The 17,938-nt window shown below is 39.6% G+C and overlaps 3 protein-coding genes across 3 annotated transcripts; all 3 read right to left on the reverse strand.

Annotated features, from left to right (window-relative positions):
* Positions 1-1,265: 1,265 nt before the first annotated feature.
* LOC130391340 (cytosolic sulfotransferase 3-like) lies at positions 1,266-4,897 on the reverse strand. Its single transcript, XM_056601424.1, has 8 exons — positions 4,647-4,897; positions 4,184-4,322; positions 3,967-4,098; positions 3,782-3,882; positions 3,361-3,487; positions 3,163-3,260; positions 2,719-2,893; positions 1,266-2,647 (listed from the first exon to the last, which is right to left on the reverse strand). The coding sequence occupies exons 1-8, from the start codon at positions 4,659-4,661 to the stop codon at positions 2,535-2,537; spliced, it is 900 nt and encodes a 299-aa protein (XP_056457399.1). The 5' UTR covers positions 4,662-4,897; the 3' UTR covers positions 1,266-2,534.
* A 2,237-nt stretch (positions 4,898-7,134) lies between these two features.
* Positions 7,135-12,417, reverse strand: LOC130384481 (cytosolic sulfotransferase 3-like). Its single transcript, XM_056592693.1, has 8 exons — positions 12,062-12,417; positions 11,598-11,736; positions 11,091-11,219; positions 10,734-10,834; positions 10,259-10,385; positions 10,047-10,144; positions 9,604-9,778; positions 7,135-8,494 (listed from the first exon to the last, which is right to left on the reverse strand). Exons 1-8 carry the CDS (start codon positions 12,257-12,259, stop codon positions 8,382-8,384), a joined length of 1,080 nt encoding a protein of 359 aa, XP_056448668.1. The 5' UTR covers positions 12,260-12,417; the 3' UTR covers positions 7,135-8,381.
* A 94-nt stretch (positions 12,418-12,511) lies between these two features.
* Positions 12,512-15,963, reverse strand: LOC130384485 (cytosolic sulfotransferase 3-like). Its single transcript, XM_056592708.1, has 8 exons — positions 15,854-15,963; positions 15,383-15,521; positions 14,926-15,054; positions 14,547-14,647; positions 14,138-14,264; positions 13,927-14,024; positions 13,558-13,732; positions 12,512-12,815 (listed from the first exon to the last, which is right to left on the reverse strand). The coding sequence occupies exons 1-8, from the start codon at positions 15,878-15,880 to the stop codon at positions 12,700-12,702; spliced, it is 912 nt and encodes a 303-aa protein (XP_056448683.1). The 5' UTR covers positions 15,881-15,963; the 3' UTR covers positions 12,512-12,699.
* Between the last annotated feature and the right edge of the window lie 1,975 nt (positions 15,964-17,938).

Raw genomic sequence — 17,938 nt, forward strand, 5'->3', positions numbered from 1 at the left:
CTCCCTCCAGGTGTGTTTCAGAAGAAGGATCTATATTCAAAACGAAGATGGAGGCAGGTGCAGTATATCTCTGACATCTTCTGGAAGCGCTGGTCCAGAGAATACTTGACCCTACTGCAAGAAAGGCAGAAGTGGCTGGAGAAGAGGAGAAATGTGAAAGAGGGAGACATCGTACAAATCGTGGACGAGAGGGCTCCAAGAGGGCCCTGGTTAATGGGAAAAGTTGAGAAGACAATCCCCGATGCCAAAGGGTTTGTCCGTCAGGTCCTTGTCAAAACAAAGACCAGCACCTTAGAGAGACCCATAGATAAGTTGTGTCTCCTGCTCGAGATGGAAGAATCTCATGGACAATAAAGGACATTATTATCTAGGACTTTATTATTTTCCATAGTTGCCTATCTTGTGGGCCTCTTTAAGATTGGTCAAGGTTGTTTATGTTGTTTTAGACCTATGAAAGAGGACAGAAGGAAATTAGAAAATGCAAAATTATTCTTTAGTTTTAGTTAGTTAATTGTCATCCCCATGATGAGCAATTAGGGGCCGGAAATGTTAGTGCCATTTTTCCATATTGTAATTTAGACTTAGATATTATTAAGATTTAGATATTATATATTTAGATTAATATTTAGTGATTGTTTATTAGATTGATTAACTAATTGTCTTGCATAGTTTTGCATTTTAGTTTAATAACTGTTGAGTGTACTTGTTTTCATTGTTTATAATTATTAGAGATGCATAGGACATTGGTTGCTATAGAGGGCGCTGTTAAGCTGTAGCACTTAAGAAGAGTAAAACTGTGTGTTTTGTATCATTTTGTGGCTTTCAGTAAAGACGAGCAAACGCACAATTTTTCTACCGTCGTTTCAACAGTAAACACGCGTAGACCTCGTTCTTTCTGTCAAAGAGTGGTTAATCGACTGAATATGTTTAGAGCGATTTACGAATGCACTACAAGGGAGTTTTAGCCACTACGGACATGGTGGCGTCCGTGAAAGAGGAACCCCTCCCTGACCCCTCCCCATGTAGACTATACTTAAGAGTGTAATGTCACGTAATGTATTGTGAATATGTATTATATAGATAATATAAATAAAAAAATAAAGGGAGGGAAAATTACAGGAAGTGCAAAATGAGCTGTATTCCAAGAGTATGGGCTTATGTTAAAGTATCCATAAGACCTGGATGACATAAGACCTAGTGGCCATAACAACCCTGAGATACATTTGAACATTTGAGAAATTCTTTGTTTATTAATACATATTTATTGTTGTTTTTTCAAACATATTTTTAGATTGAAGAATATTGAGGAAGGATACATTCATTAAACATTAGTTTTAAAAATAATACTTTGGCGTATCAAGGCGCCACATTGGAGGGGCCTCCAGCTCAAGAACCTCCGGCTCCTGACCCCTGCAGTAGTACAATACCATTGTTAAACCTCCGATCATAAAATAACGTTTTCTTTTATATAACATATTAAACATTTTAGTTTGAATGATAAATAAAGGAAGGAAGCTCTGTGAGGATCTGTGGTCTGTCTGAGCTGCTCTGAGGCTGGATCTTTGCAAATGTGATGACGCAGAACTGTAAAGATTAGATAAGATAAGATTCAACTGTATTGACCCCAGGCAGGGACATTTGGCAGTTTACAAAAGAAGGAAGACGTGCAAAAATAGAGTAGCCTAACTGCAAAATGAGCGGTTTTCCAAGTTAATGGGTTTATGTTTTTAAAGGGTCCAAACTCAGTAAATTAAACTAAATGTGTTTATGTGACGTAGAGGAGGGTCAAATAAGATGGTGGGGTGGCAGGGGAATAGGCATGTATGCCACAGCCGTTTTGATGCCTTTAACAAGAATCACTTTCTACTTACAGAAAGTAAAAAATAAACATGAATGAAATTATTGATGGATATGTTCCACTCTTTGTAACTTTTGTGTTCAATATTTTTGAAACTAAGCTAGTCTGTAATTACAGAAGTTACACCAAGGTTTAATGAATAAGGTTATCATTAGAGTATCTTCTGCCATTGAATTAAGGATGCCACATGCAACCATCTTTCAAGAAACATCTCATTACATTGGTTGGTTTTCCACTTTGGTTTGCAGAGATATCCTATTAATTTTGAAAATATGTATTCTATGTAATACATTTTAATTCTAACATTCTAATTCTAACATGAAAATATACATTTGCTGATTTAACTCAAATCATAATTTCACGATTAATTACTATTACAAAATACATGACTTCCATCATAATAAAAACCAACATTTGAATGCTCCTATGCTTCCACAATAGAGGCTGTGTTGGTCAAGCCCTATATCTGACTATTATTTGGTTTATGATTAGCACTATTAGTGACCCCGGCTTGTCTAGGACGACTCATGGTCTTACTAAATAGTAATATATATATATATATACATACAAATGTTTCAAAGACCAGAAAAACACTGTATGTCCTTGTAGAAAGATCATACATATCCTCCTCTGTCACTCAGGTTTAATCATGATGCAAGAGCAGTCTTGCCGGACATCAGACTACAGTGCGGAACTGCAGCGTGGTATTCTTCATCTTCTTCTTATAGTCTTCATCAAACTGATCATTCTGGGCTACGGTGAAGTGGTTTTTCCAGTCACCAACCTTCCCTGTGAAATACAAGGTGTTTGTCAAAAAAAAGGACATCATAAACTTTCATCTTTTCCATTGTCTGAATTACCTTTTCTCATGAAGGGAGAGATCTTAAAGTCCATGACTTCCACAGTTGAATAGTTGGCCATGTCATCTTTCTTCATATTATCAAACTGCGATTGGTGTCTGATTTGTTCCTTCTCTTTGGTTGTCGAGGTCAAACCAAGAAAGGAGCACAACTTGTTTATCTCTCGTCCAGTGTCCTGTGCAGAAACAATCAATCACAGACAAACATACACACACACACACACACACACACACACACACACACACACACACACACACACACACACACACACACACACACACACACACACACACACACACACACACACACACACACACACACACACACACACTTATAAACTGTGGGTCAATTGTTCCTATTAGTGTATGCTTCATCTTTCCAAGTACCCCTTGGTAACACAGACCCCTGGTTAAGAACTGCGGCTCTTACACAAACACCACTTACCTCAACCATATCTTCAAAGAACATGTAGTGGATTTTAGGATGGGAGTGTTTCTTCTCCCACCAGCCAGTCACATGATCAAACCAGGATCCAAAAACCACTAAAACCAGAGAGTAATCCATCAGATAACTTATAGTAAGGGTGAAGCAGAGGAAAAATAAGGCCTATTCTATTGATTAGGTATATTTTGAGGCACTGACTCTTTCCGTCCATGAATCTCTGTAGAAAGCTGTTCCAGTCTCCTGGCTCGGGTTGGCATACATTCATGCGGTCAAAGTGGTAATAAGACACTGCATTGTCTTTAGCATTACGGGCCACATACACTACCTGCACAGAGAGAACCCCCATTAGGACTCTGCACTAAGAACGCTATCAGTATTTTTTCGGTACTTATTGGCAAAGATATCTTTCAAAACCAACTACAAAGATACATGTGACGTAAATTTAAAAGTAAGCATTACAGATTTAAATAATAAAACTACTTCTATTCATAATACACAATACTGCTATTTAAGTAAATAAAAAATACTTAAGTTATGTTCGCCAAATTTTGGAGCACTATAAACTTTTATTGCATGTTGTTTCATGTGTGCCCATTTATATTTTAAATGAATAATGTACCCTGCATTTCTGTTCCCAAAAGGACTTGGGAACCATCTGGACCGGCAGGTGAGTTTTGATGAGACGAGGAGAAGTAACCAGATTGTCTGCCAGATCGGTTCCTGAATGGTAAGACGTGTGTAAAATGTTTAAATGCATTTCATTTTTCATTAAATGAGTGAACTGGAAAATATTCACAATCTAACCAGAAGGATGGTTTGGAACCGACGTAATCTCCAGGAAAGGTACTCTATCATGAATAGGAGTGGATGTCTGACGATCTGGCTGTGTCTGAGAGAAGTACAGAAGATCAAGAATGTAGGAGACCCATGTAGTTCCTGAAAAAAAAAAAAAAAAAACATTACTAAACCATGTAATTACCACTCTCAAAATCTCTGATCTCTTGATTTCTAGTCCACAAACCTGCTTTTGGGTATGTTGCAATCAGGATATCATCTGGTCTGGCTTGGAAGTTTTGAATTTTCTCCCAGTTGTCCGTGAAATAATGGACCATTGAAACTCCATGGAAATCAAATAGATTTGGCCGAGGCGGCATCATTGTCTGAATTAAAGATCAACAAAACAAATAAATGTATAGTTGCATTTTGAGGATACCAAAAGGATATTTTTTCTTATGTGAAAATATTTTTAACAATATTTGACACAGGACTTTACATGGTATTTGCTGTCAGTGTCCAGCAATTGAACATAATTGTTTTAAAAAGTCTACAGGTTAATTCTAGACTGGACTTTGCCTTGAAGTCAAAATACATCCTAACTAACTAAAACTATCTTTGTTCACCTCATAAAGAACATGATACTTTTGGTAAAGACCACTCTCTGGGAGGATTCAGAAAAGGCCTGAAACATTCAATCCAAACATTACCTTGTCAGCTGCCATTTCTTCTCCCTAGCTTTTCTGGCAGCGTTGCAAGCCCCTGGTTTTCGTTCTCTATGTTCTTTTGAAATCCCTTCCTTCCTCTCTTTGGTTTACACAACTGTCATGTGACCACAATAACTGCATCAACGTTTGACAGGCTGATAGAGATAGGAATTACGACCATAACATGAAATACGTCTTTCTATTACTTTTGGGCCAAACGGTTTCCACCCCTCTCCAGAAGACTATTGTCTATTGTCCAGAGCTTCCTGCATATTCCCCAAGCAGATCTAAAGGGGGCCCCACTTCCAGGAGACATATACAAGCAGCAGATGTTGAGTCGACTGCCCCTACTGTTCCCTTCATGGCAGGCTTTATGATAATAAATGGAGTGGACAGATAACACTGGTTAACAAATAGCTAGATAAACCAACAAAATCAAAGCAAAGCTAAAATAAAGCTTAAAATAAAACATTTCTATAGTTATTATTATTAATGTTATCAATACGGCTTCAAAAAACATAATATTCCTTACAAAGGGTGTACCACAGACGGAGAACCAGCTTCATAATACACTTTGGTATCCCAGGAGGTCATTTTATGATGGTCAATTATGGCCTTGTTGTTTTCCTTATGGAACAATCTACAAGTTATTGTTCTTTGTTAAATTGCCACTGCGCATGCTCACGGACTAAGAAACTGAGGCAGGCTGTTCAAATTCTTCGCAAAGATAGTGGCTGTGATAGGCAGACTGATAATTCTGAAATCTTACTGCATAGCAACATTTAAATATGTCCCATTTTCCCCACTGAGCCAGGTCATTGCAAATGGTGGGCCGAAGCAATGCAGGACATTTAACATTCAAGAATTCTAACTGCTTGCCTCTCAGTCTCTGAGGATACAAGGTGGCGTGTAAACACAGAATGCTTAACTTTACAATACAATCAGTTAAAAAACACACCCTGTACATTAGCCTTGAGTGATAAGCACTAATAAAAGCCTGCTGACACATTCAAGTCTTGACATGCATTAAGTAAATATCCAATTTAACTACAAAATAGGCTTTGTTAACAGCTCAAGCTTGATTCTCTCAGTGACAGAGATGATTACAGTTAATGTCAGTTTACCTACGTTTTTTAAATACAAATACTGTTATGGTTAGAGAACGAGAGGGCCCAAACGCTTGACACAGAGGAGCTGAGTCGGGGTGTATAGGAAGTTGGGTTTATTGGGCAAGGAGTAACGACAAGCCGGGGCTAGGCAAGCCATGGTCAGGCAGGCGAGGGTTCGGTAACAGGTAGGCAGTCAGGCAGGCAGGGGCTCGGCGGTAGGCGGGTAGTCAGGCAGGCAGGGATTCGGCAATGGGCAGGCAGTCAGGCAGGCAGGGGCTCGGCGATAGGCGGGTAGTCAGACAGGCAGGGATTCGGCAACAGGAGGTCAGGGTGACGAACGGAGAATTACAAACGGAGGAAAAGGGTTACTGGAGGACAGGGTAAAACGGGCTAGACTTAGGATAACGCTGGTAGGACCGATACTAACTGAGTAGTGGTAAACGACGAACTGGCACCGGCTGATTCCCTACTTCCCTACTACCGTTCCCTACTTCAGCCGGGAGATCCTCGGCTGAAGTAGGGAACGGTGATCGTAGATTGCAGACAGGTGTGTAGAGGGAGTGAGGACCAGTGGCGCCAAGCGGCCACTAGAACCTACGGACCTCAGTGGGGGTTTAATTCCGTCTGCGCATGGCACCTTCTCAACGAGCAGGTGTCCGCCTGCAGCCAGAGGGGGCGCCAAAATACCTATTCCCAACACAATGTTATGCAGTACTTCATTGATAACCGCTACGCAGCGCGATTCTTTTTTTTACTGCTCGTGGCGCCCCCCATGTGACTTTGGCGCCCCCCCACAAATATACCGCCCCGGGCTGCCTGGTTTGCCCGTACCTAAAACCGCCACTGCACACAAGGACTTAGTAATTTATTTCGGTGCATTTAGTGAGTATATATTTGTATTGTATGTGTCATTTTTTCTCATCGCTGATGATTGATTGTGTGGATAAGCACCTGCAGGGAGTTGCTAATTAGCAATTGTGGAGTGTGTCAACAAAAAAAAGTTAAAACAGTATGTGACATAGGCCTATGTAGGCTATTTGTTTTCAGTTAACGGTTAGTTAAATAAAGTTGACCATAAATGTTTGCCCATGCCTAAAGGCTTATACATTTCACTTAACTTTTTTTACCAGTCTAAAGCTAGGCCTATCTATAGAGCAATACGTCATCCAAGGCCGGACTAACCATCTGGCTAGTGCCCAGAGACACCTTTCGGGGATGAAGCTAAAAATATATTCATCAATAAAAATATTTGTTTGGCATACCCAGGAGCCACATGGTAAGGGCTCCCAGAAAAAAAAAGCCTTTGGCTCCTGACACCTGCACTAGTACAATACCGCTGTTAAATCACGATCATAAAATAATGTTTTATTTTTATACAATACATGAAACATTTTACATGGAAGGATGAATGCAGTCAAATGTGTTGGCGCAGAACTGTAAATTCAGCTTCATAAGTTCAGATAACACTTTATTGATCCCAGACGGGGCAGTTGGGATGTTCAACAGCAGCAGGAAGACTCGCGAAAATAGAGATGCCAAGTACAATTAAAAAATAAAATAAAATAGTAAATATGATGGACGGATGATAAACCTGTAATGTAAATATAAAAGATTCATAAATGAACAAATACATTTAAATAAAAGTTTTTTTACTTTATTTCATGTGTATGGGTATACTGTATATAAAGTGTTCAGAGAAGCTTACATTTTAAAGTGTACGGGTGAAGTATAAGAGTATTTTAAAAGGGTTGAACAAAATCTAGTGCGTAAGTTTGCGGGGAAAGATGAGGGTGAGAGGGGAAAAGGTATCCAGTCCATGTCGTTTATCTTTGAAGCTGTAACCCACAATCGATTGATATATACAGAAAAAAAAAACATGAATGAACTTGTTGATGGATGATTTGTTCTTGGAAACTTTCTACTTCAACATTGTTTGGACAGAGCTTATCAGTATGGTAAAGATTTATCACAATGTAGGTTTAACAAAAATATTGGTCATTATATTATCTTCTGCCTTTGAGAAAAGGACATCTACCTCCCTACCGGTTGAATAATATACCAGGATCAATAATGTTAACAAATATAGACGTTGGACTCTCCTGGACTGAGTCTGATTTGACTTTGAGGCTGGAAGGCTGAATACATGTTAAACCAGACGTCTCCATAGACACTCAAGGAAAGGTCTCCTTCATGACAACATGGAGCACCAGTGTCATTTTTGATTATCTGCAAACCGTACATAAACCAGCTTTCAACAACACCGCCCTGCGTCCTTTTAGTTGGAGGAGCTCAGAAAAGCCACCTTGGTGGAGTGTAGCCACCAAAATTGTTACAGATTACTGTATGCTTTATTCTGAGTATAATTTAATTTATATTAATTCTTTTGAGAGCACAGTATATAATTAAAAACAATGTCACATATTTTTATATTCATTTATCATGACAAATATTATTGTTGAGGGCAGATGTTTTCATTTTTGACAAATACACTTACTGTGAATGAAGATTATGATTAGGAATATATAAAGGCCAACAAGACACATTAAATCTTCGTCCTTGTAGAAATATCATACATATCCTCCTCTGTCACTCAGGTTTAATCATGATGCAAGAGTAGACTGGCCAGACTTCAGACTACAGTGCGGAACTGCAGCGTGGTATTCTTCATCTTCTTCTTATAGTCTTCATCAAACTGTTCATTCTGGGTTACGGTGAAGTGGTTTTTCCAGTCGCCAACCTTCCCTGTGAAATACAATGTATATTGCCGCTTTTCCACCGCACATGTAGCTCGACTCGACTCGACTCGACACGACTCGACACGGTAGCAGCACGGGTCGTTTTCCACCGCAAGTGCCGCTTTTCCACTGCATGGTACCAGCTCGACTCGACTCGACTCGACTCGACTCGCATTTTTTGCGTTTTCACCGTGAAAACATGGTATCTGGTACCTGAAGTGGCTGCTTTTTTTAGTACCGCCTCGCTCTAGGTTCCAAGCGAGCTGAGCCGATGCTAAAAGGTGACGTCGGCAGACGGCCGGCCACTGATTGGCCAGAGAGTGTGACGAAGTCACGAATAGTAATGTTATCGATGTCCTCCATTGTTGTTATGTGGGTTCTGTCCATGTGTGGGTTGCGTAGGTGTTGTTTGCGTCGCGTACAAAAATACATCACGGCCCTTTCGCGCAGCCGACCCCACCCACGTCCAGGAGGTACTATTTGCGGTGGAAAACGCTCCGTGCTGCTACCGTGTCGAGTCGTGTCGAGTCGTGTCGAGTCGAGTCGAGTCGCGTCGAGCTACATGTGCGGTGGAAAAGCGGCAAAATAGTACCTCCTGGACGTGGGCGGGGTCGGCTGCGCGAAAGGGCTGTGACGTATTTTTGTACGCAACGCAAACAACACCTACGCAACCCACACATAGACAGAACACACATAACAACAATGGAGGACATCGAAAACATTACTATTATTAGCTGGCATTTTGAAGAGGATGAAGAAGTGGAATATGTTGGCTGCGGCGCTGCTATGGCTGTTACCAGCATGGTTGCCATGTCGCTTTCATGGCTTTGTCACACTCTCTGGCCAATCAGTGGCCGGCCGTCTGCCGACGTCACCTTTTAGCATCGGCCCAGCTAGCTTGGAACCTAGAGCGAGGCTGTACTAAAAAAAGCAGCCACTTCAGGTACCAGATATCATGTTTTCACGGTGGAAACGCAAAAAATGCGAGCTGAGTCGAGTCGAGTCGAGTCGAGTCGAGTCGAGCTGGTACCATGCAGTGGAAAAGCGGCAATGTATACAATGTCAGTCGAAAGTGAGGACATCATAAACTTAAATCTTTAAAGTTATAAGTTGTACCTTTTCTCATGAAGGGAGAGATCTTAAAGTCCATTGTTTCAAATGATGAGTAGTTGGCCATGTCATTTTTCTTCATGTTATCAAACTGCACTAGATGTCTGATCTGTTCCTTCGCTGCGGCTGTCGAATTTGAACCGAGAAATGAGCTCAACTTGTCTATCTCTCGTCCAGTGTCCTACACACACACACACACACACACACACACACACACACACACACACACACACACACACACACACACACACACACACACACACACACACACACACACACACACACACACTTTTAGCACAACAAACATTGACTACATTTTTTGAAGGTTATATCTTTTTATCTTGGAACACCCCCCGTGTTCCAAGATGAAAATATATAACCTTCAGTAAATGTGTATGGAACACATACCCGTGGTTAAGAACTGCTGCTCTTACACAAACACTTCTTACCTCAACCATATCTTCAAAGAACATGTAGTGGATTTTAGGATGGGACTGTTTCCTCTCCCACCAGCCAGTCACATGATCATACCAGGATCCAAAAACCACTAAAACCAGAGAGGAATTAATCAGATCACTTATAGTGAAGGTGAAGCAGAGGTAACTGTCGGCTTATATTCTGTTGATTACGTATATTTGGCTTAAATGTGTGATGTACAAACTCTTTCCATCCATGAATCTCTGTAGGAAGCTGTTCCAGTCTCCTGGCTCTGGTTGGACGTAGGTCATGCGGTCAAAGTGAAAAAAAGACACTGCATTGTCTTTAGCATTACGGGCCACATACACTACCTGCATAGAGAGAACCCCCATTAGGACTTCTGCATTAACATCGCTATCTGTTAAACAATATTCATCGCTATCAGTTATTGTTGGGTATTTATTGGCAATGGCATCTGTTGTAAATAACCACAAAGATAAATCAATATATAAATCAAAGATAATCTGTCAAAGTAACAGATTTTATGGAAATGTCAACAACAAACTAAAAATATTTATCTCAGTCAATACATCTGTTGTAAAATAAATTGTCCAATTATGTCACAATTTGGCACAATTATCTTAGCTCAGACCATTAACTTTAAGTGTTTGGTATATTGATTCATGTGTGCCCTTTTATACTTTAAATGAATACTGTACCCTGCATTTCTTTTCCCAAAAGGACTTGGGAATCATCTGGATGGGGAGGTGAGTTTTGATGAGACGAGGAGAAGAATCCAGACTGTCTGCCAGATCGGTTCCTGAATGGTAAGATTTACAATTCTTTAACTCACTGAGAGTCTTCACAGTTAACATTTCTGTGAATTACACATTTGGGATGCATTCGGAACAATAGGCATAATCTACTTCTGACTATATCGTGTCACATGGCTAACCGTCACTATTAAAAAAAAAAATCCATTATGAATGTGAGTTGCCAAAACATAATGAAATAGAAAAATTTAAATAAGTTTTATTTTTCCTTAAAGACTGACATGAAAATAATCAAAATCTAACCAGAAGGATGGTTTGGGATCATAATCTCCAGGAAAGGTACTCTCTCATAAATAGGGGTGGATGTCTGACGATCTGGCTTTTTCTGAGAAAAGTACAGGAGATCCAGAATGTAGGAGACCCATGTAGTTCCTGAGAGAGAGAGAGAGAGAGAGAGAGAGAGAGAGAGAGAGAGAGAGAGAGAGAGAGAGAGAGAGAGAGAGAGAGAGAGAGAGAGAGAGAGAGAGAGAGAGAGAGAGAGAGAGAGAGAGAGAGAGATCTTGAAGATTTCAGTGTCATTCTCTTTGGCAATTCCATTGACCAGTACTGTTATATTATTACCCAAAGATATAAAGTGATGCAGCCGACACCCATTTTGTCATTATACCGCGAATGCAAGAGCACCAGTGGATCATAGGCTTTGTCTCAATTGGTCGATAGGTACTTAAAATACATTTATTGACATGAAAATCCTCAAGAGTGACACAAGTTACACAAGTAACAATGACAAACCTCATTGGGCTCACAAACCTGCTTTTGGGTATGTTGCAATGAGGATATCATCTGGTCTGGCTTGGAAGTTTTGAATTTTCTCCCAGTTGTCTGTGAAATAATGAGTCATTGAGACTCCATGGAAATCCAATAGATATGGCCGAGGTGGCATCGTTTTCTTGGGAAAAGATGAGCAAAATAAATACATTGATAAATACATTGGATGGATGCATAAGGGATATTTTCTTATTTGAAAAGAGTTTGTACAATATTTGACATAGGCCTGTATCTGCTTTTTTACATTATGTTAAACATAATTGTTTGATATGACCTACAGGTTACTCATTTTAACTTGACTTTAGACCTAACATGCAAAAACTATCGTTAGATCTTTGTTGCCCTTTAGATAACATGAAACTTTTTAAAGATAACGTTTTGGGACGATTCAAAACATTTCTGTTGAAGTAATTTGTTAGGCATAAAACCAATAATCAAAAAAATACCTTGTTTGCAGGCATGTCGGCTGCCATTGCTTTCGGCAGAGTTGACTCCCTCTGTGGTGTGTGGGTTCTGATCTTTATATCTCCTGCTTTCCCCTCTTTTGATTTCACAACGGTCATTTTGCGGGTTATTCTGTTAATCATTGACAGAGATGGCTTGATCACAGCTACATCTATTTGAAATACGTAGTTTGATAACATGTTGGTATTTTGTACTGCTATTTGAGCCAAGTTAATCTATGGTCATTTTGTATTTTGATTACTTAAAGGTGTTGGCCGGTTTCTTAAGACCCAAGAAAGGCCATCCAGACACTGTTTATCTACCAACATGTAGAGATCATCTGTGTCTTCTGTGTCCATCACGTCAATCATGATGCAAGAGTAGCCTGCATGGTCTTCAAACTTTTGTGCAGAATAATAATAATAATAATAATAATAATATAATTAAAATCAATGAGACACATTTTTATTGTTGAGTGCGGATGTTTTCATTATTGACAAACACACTTTCGATTGACGATTATGGCTAGGACTAATATAAAGCCCAACAAGACATTGTAAACTATGTCCTTGTAGAAAGATCATACATATCCTCCTGTCACTCAGGTTTAATCATGATATGAGAGTAGCCTGGCCAGACTTCAGACTATAGTGCGGAACTGCAGTGATGCATTCTTCTTCATCTTCTTCATATAGTCTTCATCGAACTGTTCATTCTGGGCTAGGGTGAAGTGGTTTTTCCAGTCACCAACCTTCCCTGTGAAATACAATGGCTGTGTTCGAAATCGTTCCCTATGACGGATATAGTGCACTATATAGGGTGCTCGCCATTTTGTAGTGGTGTTCGAATTCTCAGTGGTTAATTTCTTGCACTTATATAGTGCACTTAAAATACCCAAAATTTGAGTGTACATACGATGTTCCCTACACATTACTCCCGTATACCACAATGCAATGCTGTCGTGTTTTCCGGAAGAGAAGAAGCTGAATAGCCGCGAAAACGAAATACATTTAATGGAGTCTCCGGCTGTGGTAGAAATGTCAACAATTAATTTGGGAATTAACATAGAAAATGTAACATTCAAACATAATTTAAAAAATACCTTGAACAAGGAAATGTAACATTCAACGTCAATACAACCTCCAGCTTTCCTTGTGAGTGCCTGGTTTGTTTCATGATATGGGCGCATCTCTCTGCGTCACACAAATACCCGGCGCATTTACTGACGCAATTGAAGTTTAGAAATGTTCAGCGCAGTGTCAGAATTCTCGTTTGTTCGTTCCCTATATAGTGCACTATATCATGAACACTACATAGGGAATAGTGAGTGAATGAATAGGGAACGATTTTGAATGCAGCTAATGTGTCAGTCAAAATTAAGGACATCGTGAACTTTAACCTTTAAAGGTCTCATGTCATGCCACCAGGTGTGGGTGTGATTAGTTAATCACACACACCTGGTGGCATGACATGAGCCCTTTAAAGTTACAAGTCTTACCTTTTCTCATGAAGGGAGAGATATTAAAGTCCATTTCGTCAAATGATGAGTAGTTGGTCATGTCGTTCTTCTTCATGTTATCAAACTGCACTAGATGTCTGATCTGTTCCTTCTCTGCGGCTGTCGAATTTGAACCAAGAAAGGAACTCAACTTGTCTATCTCTCGTCCAGTGTCCTACACACACACACACACACACACACACACACACACACACACACACACACACACACACACACACACACACACACACACACACACACACACACACACACTTTAACCCTACATCTTGACCACAAGGTTCTATTTTTTCATTTTGGGAACACATACCCCTGATTAAGAACTGCTGCTCTTGCACAAACACTACTTACCTCAACCATATCTTCAAAGAACATGTAGTGGATTTCAGGATGGGACTGTTTCCTCTCCCACCAGCCAGTCACATGATCATACCAGGATCCAAATAACACTAAAATCAGAGAGGAATCCATCAGAAACTTCTAATGAAGGTGAAGCAGAGAAAAATGTAGGCCTGAATTCTGTTGATTATGTATATTTTGCTTTAATGTGTGATGTACAGACTCTTTCCGTCCATGAATCTCTGTAGGTAGCTGTTCCACTCTCCTGGCTCTGGTTGGCATAAGTCCATGCGGTCAAAGTGGAAAAAAGACACTGCATTGTCTTTAGCATTACGGGCCACATACACTACCTGCAGAGAGAACCCCCATTGTAGGCATTTACATCTCTGAAACAATATTTGTAAGGTCTTTATTGGCAATGGCATCCTTTGTAAATAACTACAATGATATATCAATATACATATGAAATATATCTCAAAGTAATTATCACAGATTTTGATTGAAATGTCATTAAAAAATATATTCAGAATACACAACACAACTGTACAATTGTGCACAATTTACTAAAAATAGGGTGTACAAATGTACTTAACGCCGACCTTCAGCTTTTATACTTAAAATAAATACTGTACCCTGCATTTCTGTTCCCAAAACGACTTTGGAATCATCTGGACCGGCAGGTGAGTTTTGATGAGACGAGGAGAAGAATCGAGACTGTCTGCCCGATCCGTTCCTGAATGGGAAGATGAACCATTAACTCATCATTAACTTACTTATAGCACTCACATTTAATACTTCAGTGTACTGTGTACTGTTCACTTTTGGGATATTTTGCTCACAAAAGGCATAATCTACTTCTGACCATATCATTAAAAAATATCAGTATCATATGCTATTTTAAAGTTTTCCATAATGAATGTGAGTTACCAAAATATTATAGGGAAATAGAAAAATGTTAAACAATTTTATTTTTCATGAGAAGACTGACATGGAAATATAACACAATCTCACCAGAAGGATGGTTTGGGTACTTCGACTCGAGGAAAGGTACTCTCTCATGAATAGGGGTGGATGTCTGACGATCTGGCTGTGACTGGGAAAAATACAGGAGATCAAGAATGTAGGAGACCCATGTAGTTCCTGAGAGAGAGAGAGAGAGAGAGAGAGAGAGAGAGAGAGAGAGAGAGAGAGAGAGAGAGAGAGAGAGAGAGAAAAGTGTTAATCTTGAAGAATTCAGTGTCATTCTCTTTGGAAAAACTATTGGCCAGTACTTTTATATTTCCAACAGATACAAAGTGACGCAGCCTACATCCATTTTGTCATAATACCGCAAATACAAGAGCATCAGTGGACCGAAGGCCTTGTCTCATTCGGTGATAGTTACTTTAAGTAACGATGACAAAAATTACAAAAACGTGCATTTAATACACTCAAAATCTCCTCAACTTCGATTGTTGGGCTCACAAACCTGCTTTTGGGTACGTCGCGATGAGGATATCATCTGATCTGGCTTGGAAGTTTTGAACTTTCTCCCAGTTGTCTGTGAAAGAATGAATCATTGAGACTCCATGGAAATCAAATAGACTCGGCCGAGGCGGCGTCGTGGTCTGAGGAAAAGTTGAGCAAAATAAATACATTGATAAAGAAATTGTATGGATGCATATGTGATAATATCTTATTTGAACAAAGTTCTACAATATTTGACATATGCCTGACATTGTTGTCTGGGTTTTTACATTAGGTTGAACATAATTGTTTGAGATATCCTACAGGTTAATAATTGTAACTTGACTTTAGAATAAACAAGGCAAAACTATTGTTAGATCTGTTTGACCTTTTAGATAATATTAAACTTTTTTAAAAACAACATTTTGAGAGAATTCAAAACATTTCTGTAGAAGTAATTTGTTTGGCAGAAAACCAACAATCAAAGCATTACCTTGTCTACCGGTATGTCGGCTGCCATCGCTTCTCCTTATTGCAGTGTTTACCCTCTCTGTGTTCTGTGGGTTCTGAACATGAAATCCCTTTCCTTTCCCTTTTTTTATTGCACAACTGTCGCGTGCCGAGCGGCTGTGTTAATAATTGAAGGTGTTGGGCAGCGTTGGTGGGTGGAGCAGGGCAGGGGGAAACTCCATGTACCACCTTATCTATATGCATGTTGGCCGCCAGTGCATACTGCTGCAGTGTTTCTTGCACGCCTGTTGTTTTCTTCCTCAGCGTTTGCAGGTTTTTATCATTGAAATCCCTTTGCTTCCCATCTTCGGATTAAACAACTGTCCAACTGTGACAACAGATAGTCAAACTCTGAATTATAGCGATGTGACTCTGGGAACTAAAGGTATCTAGCCGTTTATATCGGCTGAGGAGAAGGTGGGGTATGAGATATCATGTGTCAATCTAATCAAACAAAACTATAATCCAACAAATACTTTGAGGGAGAATACAATTTAATGACGCAAAAAAAAAGTAAAACACAAAGCTAGCAAACAAATTAGTTTGTAGGTGCTGTTGTCTTTCCCAAAGATACACCGTGTTCCAGTTGAAAAACAAATTAGTTTGTAGGTGCTGTTGTCTTTCCCAAAGATACACCGTGTTCCAGTTGACAAACAAATGAGTCTGTTAATCATGAAAACTTGAAATTTTACATTTTTGTCAGACTTCTGTGGGCCTCTGCTCCCAGGTGCCTGACCTTTAGTTTGCAGTCCTTCGCTTTGGAGTTTTCTTTTCCAGGAGTGCCTTCCCATAAGCTAATGAGCTCTTAGTATTCAAGTGTAAATAATCTTAAATACGTATACGGATCATAGGGAAGTATTGTACAGCAAAAGGAAATTTGGCAGTAAATTAGAAATCGTAGAGCATATGCTGTTAACCTGGGAAAGGGAGAGATTAATGGTGCAAATGAGAATGAACGGGGTAAAAACATTCACCATCCTGTGCCGGCCATTGCCATCATTCACGATCATCTTTTTTTCATTTTTACTTTTGTCCTGTTGACTTTCTTCATATTATCAAACTGCAATAGATGTCTGACTTGTTCTATCTCTTCGTCTGTGGAAGTTGAACCAACAATGGAGCACAACTTGTCTATCTCTCGTCAAGTGTCCAGGCACACAGACATATAGACATACACGCATACACTTTAATTCATAATCATTGCTCAACCCTACCCCTCATTGCTCAACCCTAACCCTAACTTTTAAGCCGACCCACTACCCCTACCCTTCTTCCCCTACCAAACGGGACAACCCTACCCTGTGACGTCATCGGTAGTCCCTACCCTGTGACCTCATCATTAGTCATCATAAGTCAACTCGAAATGCATGACCCCGAACCTCCCCGTGACCCCCTAGCAGATAACCAGACACCTGGTAATGCTACAAGAGACAGACTGGCTGCCATTGTCTCCGGCAACGAGCAAGCCCCATTGTAAAGGTGTATAACCTGAAATGGTATTTATATCATGTATTTTGTAATTGGCATGCTTAAATAAAGGATTTTTTTAATGCTACAATCTGTCCCTCGTAATATACCATTTATTTTGAATGTCACTTAGCTACATGTTAAAGGTGGTATTAGGTATGAATTGGTTAAGAACAAGAACACTTTAAAGAAGAAACACTTTATTTCCATAAAGACATAAATATTAAAACCTACGATTCCATGGACCCTATACCATATATATGTTTGAAAGTAGGCAATGCCTCTTTTATGGATGGCTTATTTTAATTAATAGAAAATGAATGCCTTAATGTTAAATGCATATTAACTGTATCTATCAGATTGATTCATATCTCATCAAATAGCACCGGATCGTTAAACATTGAATCGAATCGCATCGAATCGTTCCATATTAAAATGTATCGTCCCTGGATCGTATCGTAGCACATGTGTCATGGTCTGTCTGTTTCCCTGTCTTGTTTTGGTGTTTCCTTTTTTACTTTGGTATCTCTGTCTTGTTTCTCCCCTTGTCCGGTCAAGTTTCCCTCCTGTGTGATTACTGCTCCCTCCCCTATTGTCTTTC

The sequence above is a fragment of the Gadus chalcogrammus genome, chromosome 1, assembly GCF_026213295.1.
Source record: "Gadus chalcogrammus isolate NIFS_2021 chromosome 1, NIFS_Gcha_1.0, whole genome shotgun sequence".
NCBI lineage: Eukaryota > Metazoa > Chordata > Actinopteri > Gadiformes > Gadidae > Gadus > Gadus chalcogrammus.

Bases quoted from the DNA above. Each gene is read 5' to 3' on its own strand.
- LOC130391340 (XM_056601424.1), bottom strand. The intron at 3,883-3,966 runs GTTAGATTGTGA...CTTACCATTCAG, and splicing joins GGTTCCAAACCATCCTTCTG to GAACCGATCTGGCAGACAAT. The intron at 2,894-3,162 runs GTAAGTGGTGTT...GTTTCTGCACAG, and splicing joins TCTTTGAAGATATGGTTGAG to GACACTGGACGAGAGATAAA.
- LOC130384481 (XM_056592693.1), bottom strand. From the start codon at position 12,259: ATGTTATCAAACTACGTATTTCAAATAGATGTAGCTGTGATCAAGCCA. The intron at 10,835-11,090 runs GTTAGATTTTGA...CTTACCATTCAG, and splicing joins GATCCCAAACCATCCTTCTG to GAACCGATCTGGCAGACAGT. The intron at 9,779-10,046 runs GTAAGAAGTGTT...GTGTGTGTGTAG, and splicing joins TCTTTGAAGATATGGTTGAG to GACACTGGACGAGAGATAGA.
- LOC130384485 (XM_056592708.1), bottom strand. From the start codon at position 15,880: ATGGCAGCCGACATACCGGTAGACAAG. The intron at 14,648-14,925 runs GTGAGATTGTGT...CTTCCCATTCAG, and splicing joins GTACCCAAACCATCCTTCTG to GAACGGATCGGGCAGACAGT. The intron at 12,816-13,557 runs GTAAGACTTGTA...TGTATTTCACAG, and splicing joins CTCTCCCTTCATGAGAAAAG to GGAAGGTTGGTGACTGGAAA.